Source organism: Telopea speciosissima, chromosome 3 (assembly GCF_018873765.1).
Source record: "Telopea speciosissima isolate NSW1024214 ecotype Mountain lineage chromosome 3, Tspe_v1, whole genome shotgun sequence".
NCBI lineage: Eukaryota > Viridiplantae > Streptophyta > Magnoliopsida > Proteales > Proteaceae > Telopea > Telopea speciosissima.
Genome location: NC_057918.1, coordinates 5,382,947 through 5,404,285, shown reverse-complemented (window position 1 = coordinate 5,404,285; position 21,339 = coordinate 5,382,947). Strand labels below are relative to the sequence as shown.

The 21,339-nt window shown below is 37.5% G+C and overlaps 1 protein-coding gene, 1 non-coding gene and 1 pseudogene across 4 annotated transcripts; all 3 read left to right on the top strand.

Annotated features, from left to right (window-relative positions):
* Positions 1–8,535: 8,535 nt before the first annotated feature.
* On the top strand, positions 8,536–16,371 carry LOC122656040 (E3 ubiquitin-protein ligase RGLG2-like). Of its 3 annotated transcripts, none has more exons than XM_043850468.1 (12): positions 8,536–8,685; positions 8,821–9,157; positions 11,823–11,907; positions 11,992–12,132; positions 12,226–12,339; positions 12,420–12,517; positions 14,569–14,648; positions 14,739–14,844; positions 15,025–15,152; positions 15,300–15,522; positions 15,947–16,003; positions 16,096–16,371. In XM_043850468.1, the coding sequence occupies exons 2-12, from the start codon at positions 8,897–8,899 to the stop codon at positions 16,174–16,176; spliced, it is 1,374 nt and encodes a 457-aa protein (XP_043706403.1). In that variant the 5' UTR covers positions 8,536–8,685; positions 8,821–8,896; the 3' UTR covers positions 16,177–16,371. The 3 variants fall into 3 exon arrangements, with proteins under 3 accessions (XP_043706403.1, XP_043706402.1, XP_043706401.1); XM_043850467.1 differs by having other exon boundaries at positions 8,803–9,157; XM_043850466.1 differs by having other exon boundaries at positions 8,536–9,157.
* A 1,123-nt stretch (positions 16,372–17,494) lies between these two features.
* LOC122654033 lies at positions 17,495–19,325 on the top strand (annotated as a pseudogene).
* A 49-nt stretch (positions 19,326–19,374) lies between these two features.
* On the top strand, positions 19,375–19,448 carry TRNAT-AGU. The gene has a single exon. It is a non-coding gene; the product is annotated as a tRNA-Thr (tRNA).
* The last annotated feature ends 1,891 nt before the right edge of the window (positions 19,449–21,339 follow it).

The following is a 21,339-nucleotide window of genomic DNA, read 5'->3' as shown; positions in this document are numbered from 1 at the left end:
ACTCAAATAAATTTGGTTATTTGGCAAAATAAAGCTTTGTAAATCCATTAAAAAAATTAATATTTTATGAAATGATTGATAACAAACAATAACTAAAATTACAAGAGAAAATGTCAATACATGAAAGAATATATAATAAATCCAACGACCATAGCCGCCACAATAGTGGGATTTGTAATTTTTATTCATTTTTTCCCATTTTTAAAAGCTAGGGTCAAAGGGTTGTTCATATGCTCCGTAAACTACCTTATTTATAAAGAGGTCCTACTTTCTTTTGTAATCAAGGTTACGTATGGATCCTAACTTTAACACAATCTCAATGTTAGATTGAACTAGCCAAACGAATTTGTTTTGATCCAATTGCAGAACAATATAGACAACAACAACATCATCTTTGAGTTCAAATAAAATAAGGGTTTCCGCTAGTATGAACCCACGAAGAGACCAAATTTTCATAATCTTCTCCACCATGGGTTAAGAAAAACTGGTCCAAAGTAGAAAAAAATGATCTATCATTCACCTCTAATTTTTTTTACGCTATAATAATCTTTATCATTTTCGTGACGAGTGAAATGAGCCTTTCATCTCTTTATCCAGCTCAATTCGGATGCTAATGGATATCCATGTTTTAGCAAATCTAAAAGGGTAAACTACACGTCACCCTCTGGTCTTGAAATGAAACTCAAATCACCCCCTGTATTAGATCCTAATATGACAAATTAATCCCTACTGTTAGTTTTATGTTGTTAAGTGATGATGTCAGCCAGTTAAATAAATTTAAATCCTTAAACTACCCTTGACATTCAAACATAGGTCTTGAAGGGTAGTACTGTAAATTTAATTCTAATGTTTTAGTACAAAGGTAAAATAGTCATTTCACACTAATAACTAACGATTGACTAACATCGTTACTGTAGAGGGGGACAACTGAGTATTTTCAAAAACTATGGGCTGATTTGAGTTTCGTTTGAAAACCAGTGGTGAAGTGTAATTTACCCAATCTAAAAAACCCGAATTTTTTGCAGATTGATAGTGCCGGATCTACTAATTGTTCGAAACTAATATTTTAGTACAAAAATAGTTTCATAGTTTGGGTCATCCCTATTAGCCCAGTGTTAAGGAAATAAACAAGTGAAATCACTCCCACCTAATCTCAATAAAAATATTTTTATTGAATATACTTACTCTTATTGCATGTTTGACTAAGCTTGTAGTCCTTCTCCTTCTCATCACCTTAGGAGCTCCAAAAGTAGATCTAATAAGAAGCATGCATTTAGAATCTCTCTTGCTGAAAAGCTGCCTCCTCCCTTGCTTATGGGTTTCTGTTTCTTATGCAGGTTCAATAAGTATATATATATATATACCTTTAAAATATAAATGCAAAAAGAAATCTATGATAATTTAAAAAGCTAAAAACTATAAAAGGGATCTAAGAACAAAATGATAAATGATACAGTAAATAAAGGGTACTTCTCTTATACCTATTTCATCTCTATCTTTTATAGATTACAAAATTATAAAACATAAGGAAATGATAACCAAATTTTGTTAGTAGGTAGGGCACAATGTCCCTTATTCATATATCAAATTTTCACCCAAATAAAATTAACTATGTCTCGAAACAAAGCTTTAGAAATCAACTAAGAAATGAATATTTTGTGAAATGATTGATAACAAACAACTACTAAAAATACAAGAGAAAATGTTAATACCCAGAAGAATATCTGATTGTATTCATTAGTTCTAAACTCTGACAAATAGACAATCCAAACATGGCCTATCCATTCCATCCAACGATCATAGCCCCCACATTAGGTGAGCTTTAAAATTTATTTATTTTACTTTCACATTTAAAAAAAATAAAGTGTCAATTTAATGGTGAGAGTGGTCCGTACGCTTAATAAACCACCCCATTTGGCATTTGTAATGTGAATGCACCAGGCACCTATAAAGAGAGTTCTTCCTTTCTTTTGGAATCAAGGTAACGTATGGATCTTAACTTCCAAATTAAGTCAGATGTACTAGGCAGAAAAGTTTGTTTTGATCCAATTTTTAAAAAATATAGACATAATCTTTGATTACAAATAAAATAAGAGGTTATGATAATGTGAGCCCACATTTGGCACCAAATTTTTAGTCTCTTTCTTCACCATGGGTTAAGAGAAACTGGGTCGGAGGGCGTTGTCTCTAACGTGTGAGACTTCCTGGCCCATTCCCACTCTTTGGATTTCTGACCGTTGTAATTCAGACTCCTTGTATTGGACACATTTTATCAATAAATAAGTTTGCTTTGTCCCCCACAAAAAAAAGAGAAACTGGGTCCAAAGAAAATAAAAATGAACTACAATGGGCTTCTTTAGATTTAATGAGGTATAATTTCAGTAGGAGTTCATAAAGGTTGGTGCCACTATTGGGTGGAGATACCATTTTTTTTTAAACAAGGCATGGGTTTGTCAAATAAAATTTTAAACCCTAAGTAATATGTAGACAGCCATATAAGCACTAAGCATGATTCCTTGCCATTCCTACTTTGAGAGGAGGCAAAGAGGGGACCCACAAGGGGGGTCAAATATGGTACCAACAGGTTCCACTTCTTGGAAAACAATTAAATGTGGACTAGGTGTCGCTGAGGAGACTTGAACCATTGATCAAGCTCCTGACGCTATTTCTCCAAAGGAGCAACGAACCAACAGGGCAAGCCCTTGATCGACAATGGAACTAGTTAGATTGTAACAAGTAAGCAAATTTTGTTGTATTCTTAATTTCTCAGAAGATTGGTTGATTATTTGTTGTTGGAAAGAGATTGTCACACCGTCAGTGTGTAGTTTTCCTTTCACATATATATATATTTTATTTTTTCTCACCTGTTTAGAATGATACCTTTTTTAGGACACTCATTGATGTGGAAACTGGTAAGTAGATGTCTTCCCACTCTAGCAACATAAGGAACCCTCGCCCTTTTTATATGGATCATTCAAATTCAAAAAATAATCTCATTTCCGACATGCTTCTTAAATCATTGAGATTCTTAGGTAGAAAGAATGAAGATGAGTGAGTTGCTTTGATTTTAATAGTCAAAGATTGAAGGTGGAATCTTATCCATAAAGGCAGGGATCAAATATTTTACCTACGAACCAATAAGAGAAAAGAAAATAAAAAGAAGAGAGGAGCAAAGCATCTGCTGGCGTTGTGCGTTGCTTTGAAAATTCAAATGGATTGAAGAGGAATCGAAAACCGTCAGGTTCTAAAATTTATAGGGATAATAATAATGAAAACTGCTCAATCAAATCGGATGACCAAAAAAAAACAGATGATTTTTTTTAAAGGGTAGTTATTGGTGTTAAAAGGGCCTATAATATTTTTGGAAATCACAAGATAGATCCAAACCGTCCATTTTCATGGTTAATCTGTATCACGGTCTCTCTATCTAATGATTGAAATGGATACATCAGTTATCTATGTGATAGAATAATATTTTTTAATATTTTAAAAAATAATAGATCTTTATGAAAATAATATTTTGGTCAAATGTTCTCTGTGCTGTGGTGTAGATTGTACCCAAACACATGAGAGGGTGAAATGATCACCTTACCCTTTTGATTAAGCAGCCCATGTGTTTGGACGCAGTCTGTACTACTGCACAAAGAATATTTTATTCGATTCTTGGAAATAACAATCCTTAGTAGGTATATCTGACAATAAAAAAATAAAAATAAAAAAAAGAAAGCAGTTTCCCGTTCGGCCTGGTTTTAAAACTAGGGTGGGTTTGTGTGTGTTATTTGGAAGGTGGTATCTGAGACTTAATTGTGTCCTCTGTTTTAGCTTTCTTATGATAACAACATCACACATTAGTATCAACCAGTATGGGTCACTTCTGAGGGTGTTTTATATATTTATGACTAAAAATGAATCTCCACTTACCAAAGCAACCTTAATAAGTAAATAAAAGAAGTTCCACCAGAGTGATTGATTGAGACTTTGTTTACACGACAATAATATGTGAATTGACTCCTGACCAATCACTTGAGACATTATCCTGACTTTTCTTCTCATTTTCAATCGTGTTCACATGGAATCCTCCCATGTGATCCTTTTATTTATACAAAGTGAAAAGCACGCAATAGCCTACCACCCAATGTGCAATATTTCGTGTCCAATTAAGATTATTAAATTTAGAATTGGGACTAGATCGGGGCTAGTCAATTTCGATTTCAGTTTCAATTCAGTTGGAATCGATTTAAACCCTAGAAACTTGGTATTGATCGTTACTTTGAATCGGTTAGAATCAAGATTGGGTTCGGTTAATTCGACTAATCTGATTTCAATTCTTGAAACTTTGTGTCCAGTGTCAAGAGTTTTCTTAGAGTAAAACCAACTTAACCAACCCTTACATCCCAAAAATGAAAGTTTTCATCACCAAATTCTAATAAACTAGTCAGCCATTTCTTTGGGTAGAAGAACAATGGATGGAAACTATAGGCTCTATCTATTTCATGTATCAAATTAAAACTTTTTTTGCCATTCTTATCTCTCTCTCTCTCTCCCTCTCTCTTTTTAAATGGACTAATATGTGTCATATGAGCATAACTGGATATAAATGAAAGAGGGAGAAAGACTTTTAATTGTATGATTCATCAAGATATTGTCATTTTTTATAGGATAGAGAAAGACATGTTGAAAATAAAATTGCACGAGGTTTTACAGAATTTTGTGAATGATAATGATAGACTGGAGTGAAAACCAACACATGATTAATTAGATGATTATAAGAACAATTTGTCCGTAAAATTTTGAGCTCCTTTATATATATATATATATATATTTACATATAGATTTGTTGAAGAGGTCTTTTAAATATTGAGGTGTGGGGAAAAAAAAGATGTTCTTGACAACTTTACAATCGTTTTGTCTAATTTTCTTAGTCAACCTTCTATCCTCACAAATATTCTTAACCATATGAAAAATTCAATTTTCTTTTCTATCAATTTCTAAGTAAGAAAAAGGACGTAAATACAATATTCATCTCATCTTCATTCCTTAGAGATATATTTGTCTATAGAGTACATCATTGAATACATCATAATCAAAATCTCATCTACTCTTTCACGCAAACATTTACGTTATAGTTTAGTTTTAGGTAGGTAGAAGTTGACAGTGATTCAAAAAAGGCAAAAAAAAAAAGAAAAAAAAATTTGGTAATATATATATATATTGAATGCGTAGTAATTTTACCTGTGGGAGTGTGGACTACGTTAGTACTCCCAAGTATTTATCTTTCTTCTCTTCAAAACAAGGGGTAAATGTGTCTTTTCATATGGAGAGGAGAGAGATAGACTCATGGAAGTGCTGACGTAAGCCACACTCCCATACAAAGTTCTTTTTCCCATTATAGGCTCCATTTGTTTAGGCGTAAAATTTTTCAGGTAAAATACGCGGCAAATTTTACTTCATAAATGTAAAATTTTACGTATTGAAAAATTTTCTAATGTTTGTTTTCATAAATAAACAAACATTTGAACACTTTCCAACATTTAAAATTTGACATCTAAAATTTTTGAAATGAAAATTTTCAGGTAAATTTTACACCCAAAACAAATGGAGCCATATATTGAATTTAGGTAACAACAACAAACAAACCCAGAAGGAGAGAGAGCATTAAATATAATCTTAAAAAAAAGATCAAGATTCAAGAATAGGTAGTGAAACGTGGAGAAAAATGAGGGGTTTAAGGAAAAATTTTAATAATTATTTCTTAAGTTAATTTTTAAGGGCTTTTCAAATCTTATCCCCAATTAGAATATATTTTCCCCCGTATTTACCATCTCTAAAATTTCTCTCAAAGCCTCTTCTTCCACGTTACTAATAATATAATTGTACTTCCGTAAAACCTTAGAAGACATACAATAGGGATTAAAAAAAAAAGATGTGGCGAGTAAAGAAGAGAAAGGTCAAGATAGAGGAAGGGTTTTAATTTTTAAGGAAGAAATTTCCTAAATAGTTTCCTAATTTAATTTTAACTCCAAATCTTATCTCCTACTTGTAACATATCTCCCACAAACCCATACTATGAATAATTTGATACGTTAACTTCCTCTACCGACTCTCTATTTATCTCTTTCACTATAACTATTTCATTCTCTACTTCGCACTCTCTTTGCTACACTAAGAACGAATCCATAGTCCATATTGGTATTTCGTTCAATATATTGCATCTTTCAGCTTAAGTTTGATCAATTTTTCTTAGTAGCGGTTTGAAGCTTTACAAGGTTAGTGGCCTCTTGCTTAGTCCTTATTTAATGTAGGAATAAAAAAAGATGTTTTTTTTAAAAAATTAAATAATGTAAAATGATAAGATTTTACTATTGTAGAAAAAAAGTAAATTATCTTAAAAGCATAATTAGCAAACTAGGGCAAGTCATCCTACTAAAAATACATGAAACTTGGGCAAAATTAATTGGGAGCTTTTACATATCTAGTTGATAGAAGGGGGAAGGGGAGATCAAACAGGGAGGGGATACGATACCAACCAAGAGACTCAAACTTGATACCTCTTGATGAGCATGGTCATGAAGCGCACCACGGCTCACCAATTGAGCTAAGCAATTGTTGGTCTATTAGTCCCCTTTTATTTTTCTCATCATAAGACGGTCATTGCTCCAATCCGAAAAAGAATAAATTAAAAAATGATTCGTCTGAAACACCAGGATTTGAAAAAAGGCGACACGATTTTGGTTACAATATGATATTCTGTTTTCTTTACAAAACAGAGAGAAGACTGATAAAAAAGCGTTGATTGTTAGATATTTTTCTCAAAAATATATATTCCAGATGTACTGCCGCGTGGCAGGTATGTGCCCTAGAGACTTCAGTCTTACTTCCGAGCCTGGCCGGTTATCGCCAGACCCGGTAGCCCCCTCACCGTGTCGGTCAGAATTAGTTGTCACCGTCGGTAAAAAGCCGTCAATGACTCTGACTCACCGACTCGGTCGGTGTATGTTGTTGGGGCGAAGAGTCCGAGATGACAATTTGGCACAAGCCGCAATTACAAGGGAAACCTTAAAAATTATTCCTACGAACCTGCACCGTCCGATTGACGAATACAGCTTCGAAATCCAACGGCGAGTTTCGCAACAATTGTACAGAATGAACGATATCAAAATAAAAAAGTCAGAAGTCAAAATTACAAGACGATCGTTGATTTGGAGAGTAATAAAAAAGTCCATTCTAGTCGTCATCGTCTTTACGAGGTCATGGATTCGTAATCAACGTTGAACAAAGCCAAACAAACGGCTGAGAACTTGCAACCAAACTACAAATTTTTTTGACAAAATACAAGTGGACGTGGCGTGTCTTACAATTTTATCGTACTCTAGAAACAAGGAATCGTCGCTCCTTGAAATTGATTGGCGCAGTCAGCAAATCTCAGTGCAAATGCTTTTTGCCGGGTAAATGTGGATGGAAATTGGACCTTCTAGGAAACTTCCACCGGTTTGATTTATAACCACCAAAGGTCCAAAGCTGTTAAAGCTTTTCGATCAGATAAAGCAACTCCGCTTTTTATACATTTACGAAAAAGCCCTTCTCCCGGGATCGCCTCTATAGAAGGGTGGTATGGTAAATTCAAGTAGGAAATGATTGTGGTTCGCTACATGTCAACTTTTAAATTTAAATACCACTATTAATCCTCGCATACCTTCTTGGCTTCTTCCTAAAGTACGTCTCTATTATATACATTGTTTTGTTTTTTCCACGTGTCAAATTCCTTTTTACTGAAACTTACACGTTCGCATGTTCCTAAATTTTTTCATATCTCACCTGCCACGTGGCATGTCTGTCGATAGGGCGTCTATCCATATAACCTGTTCCCAATTTCCCATTGTTTATTCTCTCTCTCTTTCTCTCACTGCGTCTCTCTCCCTCACGACTTCACGAGCGAAAAGTAGCAGGTATGTGGTCATGTGGATGACAGCCATGGAAGTGCTGAATCTGCAGAGGCTGAATTGCTTTTATCGACGTAAGGATCTGTTATCTCTCGAAAATTTTGCCGCTAAGTCGTGATTTCTAATGCCGAATTCGGGGGATTAAGGTTTTCTTATGGCTACATTTTAGATTTGGAATTAATTACGGCAGGATTTAAGCCTTGTTTTAAAGATTCGTATTTGATTCCACATAGAATTAAAGTCAAATTGGGAAGAGTCATTAGTTGACCCACTTTTACTGTTTCCTTAAAGATGAAGTTGCGTTTTGGACTCTACGGTCTTTTATTTTCCTACTTTCTGAAGGAATGCAATCTGTTTAAATAAATTTAGTTACAGTTGCAGGTTTTTATTTTTTCTTTTAATTTTGTTTTCTTGTAAGAGTAAGCGTGTTGATTCAGAATCCATTAGGCTTTATTTTTCTTTTGATTTATTAGGTTGGGAAGAATTTGGACGGAAGAGTTGAGAAAATATTTTCCTAATGTCGGTTCTCCGTTCTAATGTTTGTCGATAGCGGCCTTTTTGGTATTTGTTTCAGATTTCGAAGGATAATGCTGTTCTTTCCTGGAACTTGCTTTTGCTTGAGCAAATTGTGTACATAGCCTGAGGGAGGGGAAGAAAGCCGCTGAGTCTTCTGTATAGAGATTCGTTCTTTTGTATCTCATCGGTGGAAATTTCTGCATTACCTTTTCCACTTTCTTGTTAGCTGGTAATTTGAATAAGAATTAGTTTTATGCTGTTGCAACTTACAAGTTCGAAGTTGCATGTTCCTCTTCCAGCTTTTGTTAGGTTCCTTATGGTGGCTGGTTGCTTTGTTGGTGGTGGGTTTGATTACTTCTGCCAGTTTTAGGGCTTTTGTTGCGGAGGTGAGAGGTCAGATTTTTAGCATATCAGACTGTTTCAGTAGATTACAGAGTTTGATGGGGGGTAAAAGTTCAAGGGAGAGTTCCAGTTCGAGATACAATTCGTCGTATGGGTCGAGTTCTTCCTTTAATCATCATGGCTATCCGCAATCGCCATATACTCAACAACCCCCATCCTATGCGCCCCAGCATCAGTATGCGCCTCAGCCGCAGTATGCGCCTTCTTCACCTTCACCATATGGTAATCGGGGCAATCCAAGAAAGAAGTTGGAGAGGAAGTATTCCAGGATAGCTGATAACTACAATTCCTTGGAACAGGTTAGGCCATGTACTCTGTATGGTACACAGTTCTTTCTTTTTTCTTCGGGTGCCCTGTGTAGGATCTCAATTGTTTCCTTTATTGTGTTTCATCTGATGTCTAACTATGGTACTAGATCATGCAAAAATTACTTAAATGAAAGGGATTATAACAGAATCGAGGGACTCGTGTACAGCTGAAGTATTCAGATACATAAGACTTGCTAATGCTGTTATGGCTACTTGCATTGAGAACTATAACCAGCCTCTTCTTGTGATGACCTAGGAGCTTTTTTTCATTGGGCAAGTGTTATTAGGATCCTTTCTACCAAATGAAAAGGGGGGAAGTTAGGAGGACCTGTGTATTCTGGGGCATAATATTCTGCTGTTCCTGATCCTCAAGTCTGTATCTTCTGTTGTAGTTCTTTGGAATCTGACAGGGTTCCCTCTCGGTGATTAGGCTAAGGGATTTTAGAGTTTGACAGTCATGTTGGCTAAGGATGCATTGCTTGTGGAGAATTTTGGTGCTAGTTTTCACCTTACCATGGCAAAGTTTTGGAATCAGGCTTGTATAACTACATGTGACTATTTCGGTGGGTCATTATTGCCTGACTGGATATTCTTTTTAATACGACATTTGAAGTTAAAGTGGAGTTGTTGGAATGAGGGAGAACATTGCCCATATGAGTTGAGTTTACATCTCATGGGCTTTCCCTGATAATGTTACAAGGCATGCTTTCTGGAAGAAATTGCTATACCACAACAATCAAGCACATACAATAGATAAGATTCAGAGATAGACATAAGGGATTTTTGATGTCCAGACAATGTCATCAAAGTCCTGATCTTCTGCAAGCTCTCTGAGTTCTAACAGTGGAATTACTGAAAATCTGAACAATTGATGTTCCACAAATTAAGGCCCAACTTAGAATTTCAAGTTGGGGACATTTTGATGACAGCCAATGCAATAATTAACTACATGATTTTCTACATTAGGAAGGGGTTGAATGGGTAATATAATCTTTTCATACTATTGCTTACTAGAGGAAATGACTGAATGAAAACATAGAGCTAATGATTGGATGCCATTCATAAACTAAGGTGGCGATGATGATGATGATCCATTCTTTGGTTCTTTTTGACAAAAAAGAACATGTATACGAAAAACAGCTTACTATGGTTAAAAAATCTTTATTTGTCAAGCGCTATAATTCGCTTACATGCAATATTGGAGTAGAAAATAATCTTTGTACTAGGAGAGAAGCTATTACTTCTCACTTCTTGTTTCTTCTTTTCAGTTCTCAATTTGGCAACTAAGGTTGCAGTGCACTTGCCATAAGGAGTTTTTGAGGCCTCTTTTATATATATATATCAAATGTATTTGTGAAGAGACCTTAGAAATGAATCATGAATTTAGTGAAAAGAAATGTGGATTTTGGTTTGCTCAAGAAAAATAAGGGTTTGGAGTATATTCGATATATATGGTTAGATATTTAAGTGTTATATTATGTTTTTTTAATACTTTATTAAGTATTTTATTATTATTTTTCTATATAATAAGGAAGAAGTTTTGCCTCACTTCTATTAACTGCTTGTGTAGCTATATGCCTCTTGTTTTGGTTGACTAAGACGGTAATCTCTCGGTTGTGCCTATGGCTGAAACTGCAGCGTTGATTATCCACACTTTATAATTCTGTGGTTATGAACAATAAAAACATTATGTGTTAGGATACTATTATTTTATAGGTTTTAAATTTGGTCGAGCAAATTTTAAATTTTTTTTTTTTTTTTTTTTAATGAGTTTGAGTGGAGTTGAATGGTGAAACAGGTTCAGTGTTCCAAACCCATTTAAGTGGGATAATGCGTAGTTGTGTTGGGTTGAGTACTTGAGTTGTTTTGTACTATCTTCGTATTCTTTGATCATTTATAAAAAAATAGCAAGTAATACTATCTCTAATGATTGGTTTTGAACCATTTAGGTCTCCTGCCGTGGAATTCCTTTAAAATGTGGCCAGCATGAATTATTTTTGTTGGATGGGCTAATAAATAAATTATTAGCTAAAATTTTTGGTAATTGAATGATAGCAGTGATGTTAATTGTCCGTTTTGGTAATTGAATGATAGCAGTGATGTTAATTGTCTGTTCTGGCTCTCTGTGCTGTCTCCCTCTCTCTCCCACACACACACACACACACATACCCCCCACCCAACACCCATGGACACATCCAATTTTATTTTAAAAAAATTTAAATAATTCCTTTTGTAGGAGTTATTTACACTAGATTAATTTTTGGTTCTTGAACTCATGGATGGTGGTTTGAAGTGATTTTCCTTGTCCTACCACTCTTCAGTCTTATGAGTTATGTCACTTTGAGGTAATTCTCAAGGCCAATGCAAGGAAGCATCTAGATCCCAGGTCAACCAGTTTGGCCATCCTGGTTGGTCTGAGATTGGAAACATTGTAGTAAACTGATACTATTTTCTTCTTTTTGATTTCATCTATAATTTATCTTTCTGGTTTGTTGGTGCAATTGTTATATGGATTTTTCATGGGGGAGGGGGTGTAATTTAACATATAGCTTAAATTTATTATATGAAGTTCTCACTTTGAATGCCATTGGTATGACACAGTTTAATTATGATTATTCTAAAACTAATCATGATCAACAATTCATCTGCCAAACAGGTTACGGAGGCTCTTGCACATGCTGGTCTCGAATCTTCTAATCTCATTGTTGGTATTGACTTCACTAAAAGCAATGAGTGGACAGGTTTGACTCATTTATCTGCTTTAAAACCTCTTCAGTTCTTTGATGAGTGGTATTGCAACAAGTTTGACATTGCTTTTATATTAGGTGCTAGGTCATTCAATCGACGAAGCTTGCATCACATTGGAGACACTCTAAATCCCTACGAGCAAGCAATATCTATCATTGGAAGAACATTAACTGCTTTTGATGAGGATAATTTGATACCCTGTTTTGGATTTGGAGATGGTAGTTTCTTATGATCACATGCTTTGATGGATTTTGTAGCTAACTTTATATTGATTGTAGATTAGTGATGTACTCTCTTCTACATTTTCTCAGCATCAACACATGATCAAGATGTCTTTAGTTTCTATCCTGATGAGAGACCTTGTGATGGGTTTGAGGAAGCATTGGCTCGATACAAAGAAATAGTCCCGAATTTACGATTGGCAGGTTTGACTTTCTCCATTGCATTGTTATTGTTTTGGAGAAATGAGCAATCTGATTCATTTTTTTCTGTTTCCTTATGACAGGACCAACATCATTTGCCCCTATTATTGAAATGGCTATGACTATTGTCGAGCAAAGTGGTGGCCAGTACCATGTTTTATTGATAATAGCTGATGGGCAGGTACCCTTTTTTTTGGGTTCAAGTTTCTATTTTTAGTTTAATGAACAACCGTTCTTTTGTAGAATGCTTATTTTAGCTTCAACTTTGACAGCAAGTATATTGCATGGTGGTCGTAAGCTACCATGCCATATGTTGGTTGTGACACTACATTGTAAGGTTGTTTGATGAGATACTGGATTTTACTTCCCTTTATTTTTCCACGTTTCAGTTATTGGGCAAGCCATGGGTTTGTCACTTGATATATTGGTTAGTTTTAGTAGTTCAAATTTGAGTTTGAATTTGTTTCCTCTGTAACTCGATTCAACTCAGCCTTCTCCTAACTAAATGGGGTTGGCTACATGGGTCTTCTTCCTCCGATTGGCTCTATTCAAAGACATACTTGCTATTAACCTTAAGTTATGCATGTTTTTCCTCACCACTTCTCCTTGGGTTCTTTTAGCTCCCCTAATCTGCATCATATCACTGCTTCTTATTGGAGCATTCGAAGACCTCCATTGTTTATGTCTGTGCCTCCGTAAACAACATTCTCCCAACTTGTCATGTATCAGAGCTACTCCCAAAATTAACCCTAATTTTCTAATTCCTTATGTTATCTTTTGTAGTTTTATTACTCGTCCATCTAAACATCCTCATAGCTACACTAATTTGTTTATATGTTGTTTCTTACTGTCCAATATTCAACTCCATACATCCTTGTTGGTCGTATAGTTGTCCTATAAAATTTTCATTCACACAACACTTTGAATGCACCTCTCCATTTCATCCATCTTGTTCTATTTTTTTGTGTGCAGTGCCATCCTCTATTTCTTGTTCTTTATTTATGATTGAAACTGGGTACTTAAATTATCACTTTACAGTAGATCTCCATCATCAAATTTTTATTACCCCACTTTCAGTTCTATTGTTACTAAATTTACTCACCATATGCTCTGTTTTTGTGAGAGAATAAGATGGATTACTTCTTTCATATGTAGCATGTACAATGTAGTGTATCTTGGGGGTAGCTTTTTCATATATGTGCTCAGATCAGGTCATAACTTGTTTCAATTATTATCAGTTGATAGCATAGGTTTCATAGCGCTAGGCATGGCATGATGGTTGTGAGGCGCCTGGGTACCTAGCAATGCCTAGGCAAGGCTAAGGCAACACCTTATTTGAGGACGTGCCATTTTATATTCTGATTCTTGTTTAAAAAACAATTCCCCCCCCCCCTTAATTTGTTCTTTTTTAGACTTAAAAAAAAAAAATAGTGTGGGCACCTAGTTGCCTACCTAGGTGATGCCTTGACAACTATGGTTGGTAGTGGAAAAATGTGAATGTCCACTAAAAATGTAGGGAACATCAAATAAATGTAACAATGAATTTTTAATTTTCAATAGAAAAACGCTTAAGTATGGGTGGATTGCCTATCCGTGATGTACTAGGCTATTGTACTTTCCAGCTGGTGCAAGGGTTATCTCATTTTGTTATGTGTGTCTCGAATTCTTGTACCTGTTTCGAAGATTGACCCGCTCCGACATATTTTGGTGGCGTTCCGAATGGGATTTTTTCTGAGGTTTGTGATGGTAGCAGAGGGTTTGGGTCGATAGGAGTATTTATGTTTTCGTGTCTTGTTGTGTAAGTGAAAGGCCCTAGAAAGGTGGATTTTTTGAGCTAGGGTTTTGGGTGAGAGTTCTTGCTGTTGTTTTGGGTGTTCTTGAGAGATCTCCACATTGTAGCTTCTTCCATTACATAGTGAATCATCTTCAGGTTAATATGAATATTTATGTTCGCGTGTCTTGTTGTGTAAGTAAGTGAAAGGCGCGAGAAAGGGGGATTTTTTGAGCTAGGGTTTTGGGTGAGAGTTCTTGCTATTGTTTTGGGTGTTCTTGAGAGATCTCCACATTGTATCTTCTTCCATTACATAGTGAATCATCTTCAGCTTCGCTCGTGGACGTAGCACACCATATTGGTGTATGAACCACGTTAAATCTCTGTCATGTTGCTCTGTTTTGTTTTCTATTCGTGTTTCTTGGGTGTTTGTTTTAACACACAAACCATGGGTTACACAGGTAACAAGAAGTGTCGATACGGAGAATGGCCAGCTAAGTCCACAGGAGCAAAAAACTGTTGAATCAATCGTGAAAGCAAGGTGGTACATTGTTTCATTCATGGCCCTTGAGCAAAAAATAAAATTAAAGAAACCCACATTCTTATTTTAATATGCTCATTTCTCCTGCAGTGCGTACCCTTTGTCAATTATTTTAGTCGGAGTTGGAGATGGACCTTGGGATATGATGAGGGAATTTGATGACAATATACCTGCTCGAGCCTTTGATAATTTTCAGGTAACAAATAGGTGACACTGAAATTCTATTGGATCCATGTAGCCGACCCCATTAAGTTGGGATAAGGCTTGGATGTTGTTGTAAATAGGGGACACTGAAGTTCTATCTTCCTTTAGTTCTTTGGTTGTTTGGTATTGTCAGTAAATGCTGAATAGGAAATGGCTATCCTGTGCTTTTCAGTTTGTGAATTTTACAGAGATTCTGTTGAAGAATGTACCAGTTTCCAGGAAAGAAACAGAGTTTGCTCTTGCAGCCTTGATGGAAATACCTTCTCAGTATAAGGCGACAATAGAGCTCAACATACTGGGGTAATGCTGCATTCTACCTGTTGGATTTTGAAGCTCTTATGTTCACCTCTTATTCACTTTTTCATCTCTCATTCTTTGGCATGAAAACATGTATCTGGTGCTTAAAACTCAATATAACTGCTCTGATTTTCTCATGTGTTCAAGCAGTCGCCGTAGAGGGGAGGCTCCAGACAGGGTTCCTCTCCCCACGCCTGTATATGGTCAAGCTTCTGGCAACTCAAAACCTTCTTCTCGTTCAAGTAGTTTCCAGCAGAGGCAAAGTAGTTTCCAGCAGAGACAAAGTAGTTTCCAGCAAAGAGAACCTCCTTATTATGAAAATGAGAAGACTTACAGTACTGCTCCACCTGCAAGTTCTGCTTATGATAACCAGGTATTCTCATGGTCATCCATTTGGATTCTGGAACTGAGTATTTTTTTCCCCAGAAGAGGCCCATTTCTCATGAAAATTCTGATGGAAAAGGGTCCTCCATTTTCTTTGGAACATGCTTTGATTAGGACCGAGTTTTTCTTCACCCACGGTGAAGAGAGATCTCTCAACTCAAGGGTTTTGACGTATGGATGAGACCCCTGGTAGTGGAAAGGGTATTTTGGATTTCCCTAAATTAGTGTGGGGGGAGGGGGAAAGGGAGGGAGGGAATCTTTTCACAATGAGTGAAGAAAAACTTTGGCAATAGTTTAGACAATTTTTTTTTGAACTTTTTATATAGCTATCTGGTAAATTTAACATATTGGTGTCGTTTGACCTGAATCCTTTAAATAGCATTAGTTATTATTTTTTTTGGGACCTTGGACAGGTCTGCCCTATCTGCCTTACTAATCCTAAAGATATGGCTTTTGGTTGCGGACATCAGGTAATTCCAATTCCATAAATGTACTTGTTTACTTGCTTGGTGAGATTTGAGGGCATGAGCGAAGGTTGACATGTCTTAATTGTCTTGTGCAGACCTGCTGTGAGTGTGGACAAGACCTTGAGTTCTGCCCTATCTGCCGGAGTTCCATACATACTAGAATTAAGCTCTACTGAATGACTTCAACGAACAGTTCCTCCCCTATGCATGATTTGTGCACCACCTGCAATTAGTATTGGCAACTTTTTTGTAAATTCTTTTGACTCAGGGGAATGACCTTTATGTGTTAGTTGAATTTCATGGCAGGATGATGTCCATAGCTTGGGTGGACGGCATGAATCTAAGGAGATCTGATTGTCCCTCTTGTACATTACTCTAGTTGGTTTGAAATCTGTTTGTTTAATTCCCTTTTATTAAAGATGGTTACAGAGTTATTAACTCTTTCATGTGAGCTTTGTATCGGTTTTATATTTTTGTTTATTTTATTTTATTTTTAGGAGAGGGATCGACACCCTATCCCTTTATATTGGCATTGGTGGGTGTTTATACTTTATACAACAACAATCGTAATTTTATCCCAACTAAATGAGGTCGGTTACATGGATTTGATAGAGGCTATGACAGTAAAAGAAATAAGAGAAGTTTGATCCTTTCGCGTTTGCATCAGCATGAGGGCCAATTAGAGTGTATCCAAGGGCATCCACATGGTGTGATTTTGATTTCATAAGGGTAGGGTGGTATTTTTGCAATGTTTTTGTGTTTGATTGCAAGAACCGCACGACCAAGTAGTATTAGTTTTTCCTATTTTTTTATGAATTTTTCTCCTCTCAAGTTTCCTGCCCGGTCAGGTTCGTAGGTTCCTCAAATAGGGAGGGCGGAAATGACGACCTCATCCCACTCGGGTAGTGTGTTTGGGCAGGGGGTGAGGTTGTCATTTCCGGTCTCCTATGAGAGGAACCTATGAACCTGATCGGACAGGAACCTGAGAGGAGTTAAGTCCATTTTTTTTATCATTTTATAGGAAGAGGTTCTCTAAGCCACTGGGAGAGAGTATGATTCGCACGTTCTCTCTCTTTACATGAAATGACCTTGCTGCCCTCTAATGAAATAGTTCACCACAGTTCAAGCTTATTGATGCAGTTGCTCATAGATCGCTCTCATCATTTTGTATAATACGTATCTACCAAAAAAAAATTTAATATATCTTACAAATAAGTACGTCATATTTGTAGAATTTTGGATACCTTCTTCATTTGAATGGTTTCAAGGGATTGTTTTCTATTTGATTAGGGATGCGTTTGCATGAACTCCAACATACAAATATCGCAAATACTCTCTCACCAAGATGGTAAGAACATCCAAAGCTTTCCCCCACAGTTCCAAACGCATGAACGCCTAATAAAGAGGGAAGTCCCACCAAAGTAAATCCAATATAAAAGACGGATCTGTGCTACTTTACTCCCTCTCTCTTTTCATGCACAGCCCTCCCTAGCTATGGAAGTGATCAATAAATTCTTCTTTCCTGCTCTTAGCTTCAAACCCAAATTTAAACCCTTCCTTATGCTTCTACCGCTAGTATTACTTCAACTTGTTGGCAGTGCCATCATAGAGAGGAAAGGAACATGGCAGCTACTCTCAAACAACACAGGAGTAGTAGCCATGCACATGGTCTTAATTAACCCATCACAACGCAGTCCTCATCTTCGACCAAACCCAAGCTGGTCCCTCCAATTACCTCCTCCATAGGCGACGATGCCGCCTATCCTCTACCATCTCCAACGACCCAAAACCCCTTCCCCAAGACTCTTCCTGCTGGGCTCATTCCGTTGAGTACCACATTGCCCACAATTCACTTCGACCTCTGGACCTCCAAACCGACACCTGGTGCTCCTCCGGTGCCTTTTTAAGCAATGGATCCCTTCTCCAAACCGGCGGCCACGGCGATGGTTACCAGAGAATCCGATACTTCAAGTCTTGCTCCGCCGATGTTGACGATCACAGAAGCTGCGGGTGGAGGGAGTCTAGGGTTTTGTTATGGGATGACAGGTGGTATTCTTCGGATCAGATACTCTATCATAAGGATCAAACCATTGTGGTGGGAGGCAAAGGGGTCTTCATCACCGAGTTCAGATCTGCTACCCACATGGGAACGGGTGGGGATAGATCTGAATCCTCCATGAGGTGTGAGGCCCTCCTTTAGGGTGTGGGACCCACGCCCCATGGAGGGTCAGAGATCGTTCCCAAATCCAAATCGTCTCACAAGTCTTTCGATCTTCCTTTCCTGCACCACACTAATGACAAGGACGAAGGAGGGAACAATCTGTATCCTTTCCTGTACTTATCGTCAGATGGGAATCTTTTCATCTTCGCCAACAGAGATTCCATTCTCTTTAATTACAATAGGAACAGAGTGATCAAGGCCTACCCTAGGATGCCCGGTGGTGGGTCCAGGAACTACCCAAGCTCTGATTCTTTGGTACTGCTTCCTTTAGACCATGAAAACATGTTCTCCCTCCAAGGTGGAAGTCATGGTGTGTGGCGGTGCTGCATCAGGAGCCTATTGTGCTGCAAAGGAAGGACACTCTGTGGTAACAGGGAGGAAACACAAGTAGGTCATGGAGGAGATGCCGGGCCCACGTCTCTTGAATGACATGATCTTACTCCCCACCGGTCAGATCCTAATCATCAACGGTGCCACACATGGTTGTGCAGGATGGCACAGAGCTACACGGCCAGCTTTAAAGCCTTACCTCTACAATCCAAAGAGACCTCTGGGAAGAAGGTTCACAGTCCTCCACTCTACCAAGATTGCCAGAATGTATCACTCGTCGGCAGTTCTTTTCCCCGACGGTAGGGTATTAGTCGCCGGTGGAAACCCTAACGAGAGATACAGCTTTAGGGACGTGGCTTTCCCTACTGAGTTGAGGTTGCAGGCTTTCGTGCCTTATTACATGGATCATTCCTTCCACCATAGACGGCCGAGCAACGTGTCGATAAGCTACGGTCATGGCCAGGAGGGTGTGAGGTACGGGGAAGAGTTTAGGGTACAGTTCAGGTTCCCTGGGAGAACGGAAGGGATTTGAAGTTTAGTGTGTATGCGCCACCATTTGCGACCCATGCGTTCGCGATGAATCAGAGGATGCTGAGGCTGTGGTGTGAGAGGATGGAGAGAGAGAAAGATGGTTGGGTGAGAGCGATTGTTGAAGCTCCCCCATCGCCTAACGTTGCGCCATCTGGTTACTACCTTCTCACTGTCGTTAATGGCGGAATCCCAAGTATATCAGAGTGGGTTAGATTTGTACATGGTGAACAAAGTAAGGACTAGAAACTTACAGATTTGACAGATTATTTAATACAGTATATAAATCCCAACAGCTTTCATAGCTCAGTTGGTTAGAGCACCCGTTTAGTAAGCGGGAGGTCTTGAGTTCAACTCTCAATGAAAGCAAAGCTTTTTTAAATTGTGGAGATTTGTCATTATTACATTTTTATTTTGCCTTTTCATTGAATAAACTAGATCCTATATCTTACATTTTTATTTTTGAAGGTAAATCTTATTATTTCATATACCACATTAAATAAATTTCAATTTTTTGAAAACTTTTTTTTGTCCTTGTATTAAATAACATTTAGGATCAAGACAAGGAGAAATTAATAGAAAGTTATAACTTCTTAATTCATCACTTTGGTGACATGTTGCACCATATTTATTTCAAATTATAGGGATCATTTTCTCTATGCCGTAGTGCAGGCTATGCCCAGACACATGGACCTACCACTCAGGGGGGCAGAGTGATCATTGCACCCACCCCATGTGTGTAGGTGCAGCCTACGCACCCGGCAGAGAGAACATTCTCCCCAAATTATATATCCATCTGTGAGGGATTCACCATATGAGTTATGATTCTATTTACATTCCTCCAACCCACCCTAAAAAGTAAAAAAGAAGAAAAAAGGGGTATGATTCCTGCCCAAGAGAAGAAAATCATTATAAAAGCTCTACACCTGATCAGACCACAGTTCCACCTAAGTGGTTGTATGATCTGACCCATCTAGCTTACAGTCAGATGATCAAAGGGTTGGAATCATCTGATCATATTTATAAAAACTAGGAGGGATTCACCAAATGGATTATGACCCTCCTGTTACAGCATGGTGCTGGTACGCATTGTGTGGCGGCTGCAAAGGCCATGTGCACCATATGGGGTCTACTGTGCCACATAGCCTCTGTAATGCCACACGATGCGTTACAGCACCGTATTATAACAAGAGAGGATAACGATTCATGACTCTTGCCCAAGAAAATTAATATTATACCATCACTTTGTGGCCCACAAGTAACTAAAGCACTTCAGCAGCTCATCCTGATCCACTTCAGTTCGTCCCACAACACCATTAACACACATTGAGAGGTGAATAACAAGTGACATAAGAGAGAGTTGGTGAGACATGTCTTAGATGGGCATCAAAGAATCAAGATTTATCTCATTTTCCAACATCACTAACCTATGGCCCACAAATCAAGGGCTCGCATTGAGCCTCTGTTTCTACTTTCCATAGCAACTCAGCAAGTAAAACTGAAGCAATAAATATGACGTTGATTGCAATTCTTGTACAATCGTGGCTCTGTAAGAGTTACATAAGTTCTTGTTGTTTCTGAAAAATCATTAAATATGGCTCGACCCATCAAACAGTGACCACTGAACCAACTACCATTACCAACTCATTCCAGCTCCTCTATTAACTTCTCTTTTACTAAGTGCATTTTATAGCCAACCACAACAGCTTCTGCAACTATTCTCTTTCTCTTGTTCTCTCCTTTTCTATCCACTTTCCTATTCTAAATCTCATTTGGGTTCTCCTTCCTTTTCCTCCATAAAGCAATTATTATGTCTGGAATTGAAATGGCTTCAACCATCAAGCTTTCTTATAAGAGATTGAAAAATGAAGGTGGCCCTGTTTGTGATGATGATGATGATGAAGAGAAAGAAGAAAAAGCAGAGGAGGGGAGTGTTAATTGGAGGGTGAAGAAATGGTCCAGGATCAGAAAGGGTGCTGGTAAGAAGAGGCCAAAGATTCGAATTCCAGGATTAAGAAGGTTCTTGAGGAGAAAAGCTACGGTGATCTCTGCTGTTAGGGTTTCATGGAGTAAGTTTTTTAGGAGATTGAAGGAGGGTAGACCCTATATGGGTGATCTCTTTGCTGGGAATTATTTGTTCATGCAGGTCACTCCATCTCCTTTGAAGTGTACTGATAAGTCCTACATGGGTCTTGGCCTTCATGGCTATACTTCAAAGACCTCTCTTGGGAAGATTGCTTAGTTGTCAATGAAGTCCTCT

Excerpts from the sequence above, each read along its gene's own strand:
- LOC122656040 (XM_043850466.1), top strand. The coding sequence starts at position 8,741 with ATGTTCCTCTTCCAGCTTTTGTTAGGTTCCTTATGGTGGCTGGTTGCT. Across the intron at positions 14,845-15,024 it reads GAGCCTTTGATAATTTTCAG|TTTGTGAATTTTACAGAGAT; the intron begins GTAACAAATAGG and ends TGTGCTTTTCAG. Across the intron at positions 16,004-16,095 it reads CTTTTGGTTGCGGACATCAG|ACCTGCTGTGAGTGTGGACA; the intron begins GTAATTCCAATT and ends TGTCTTGTGCAG.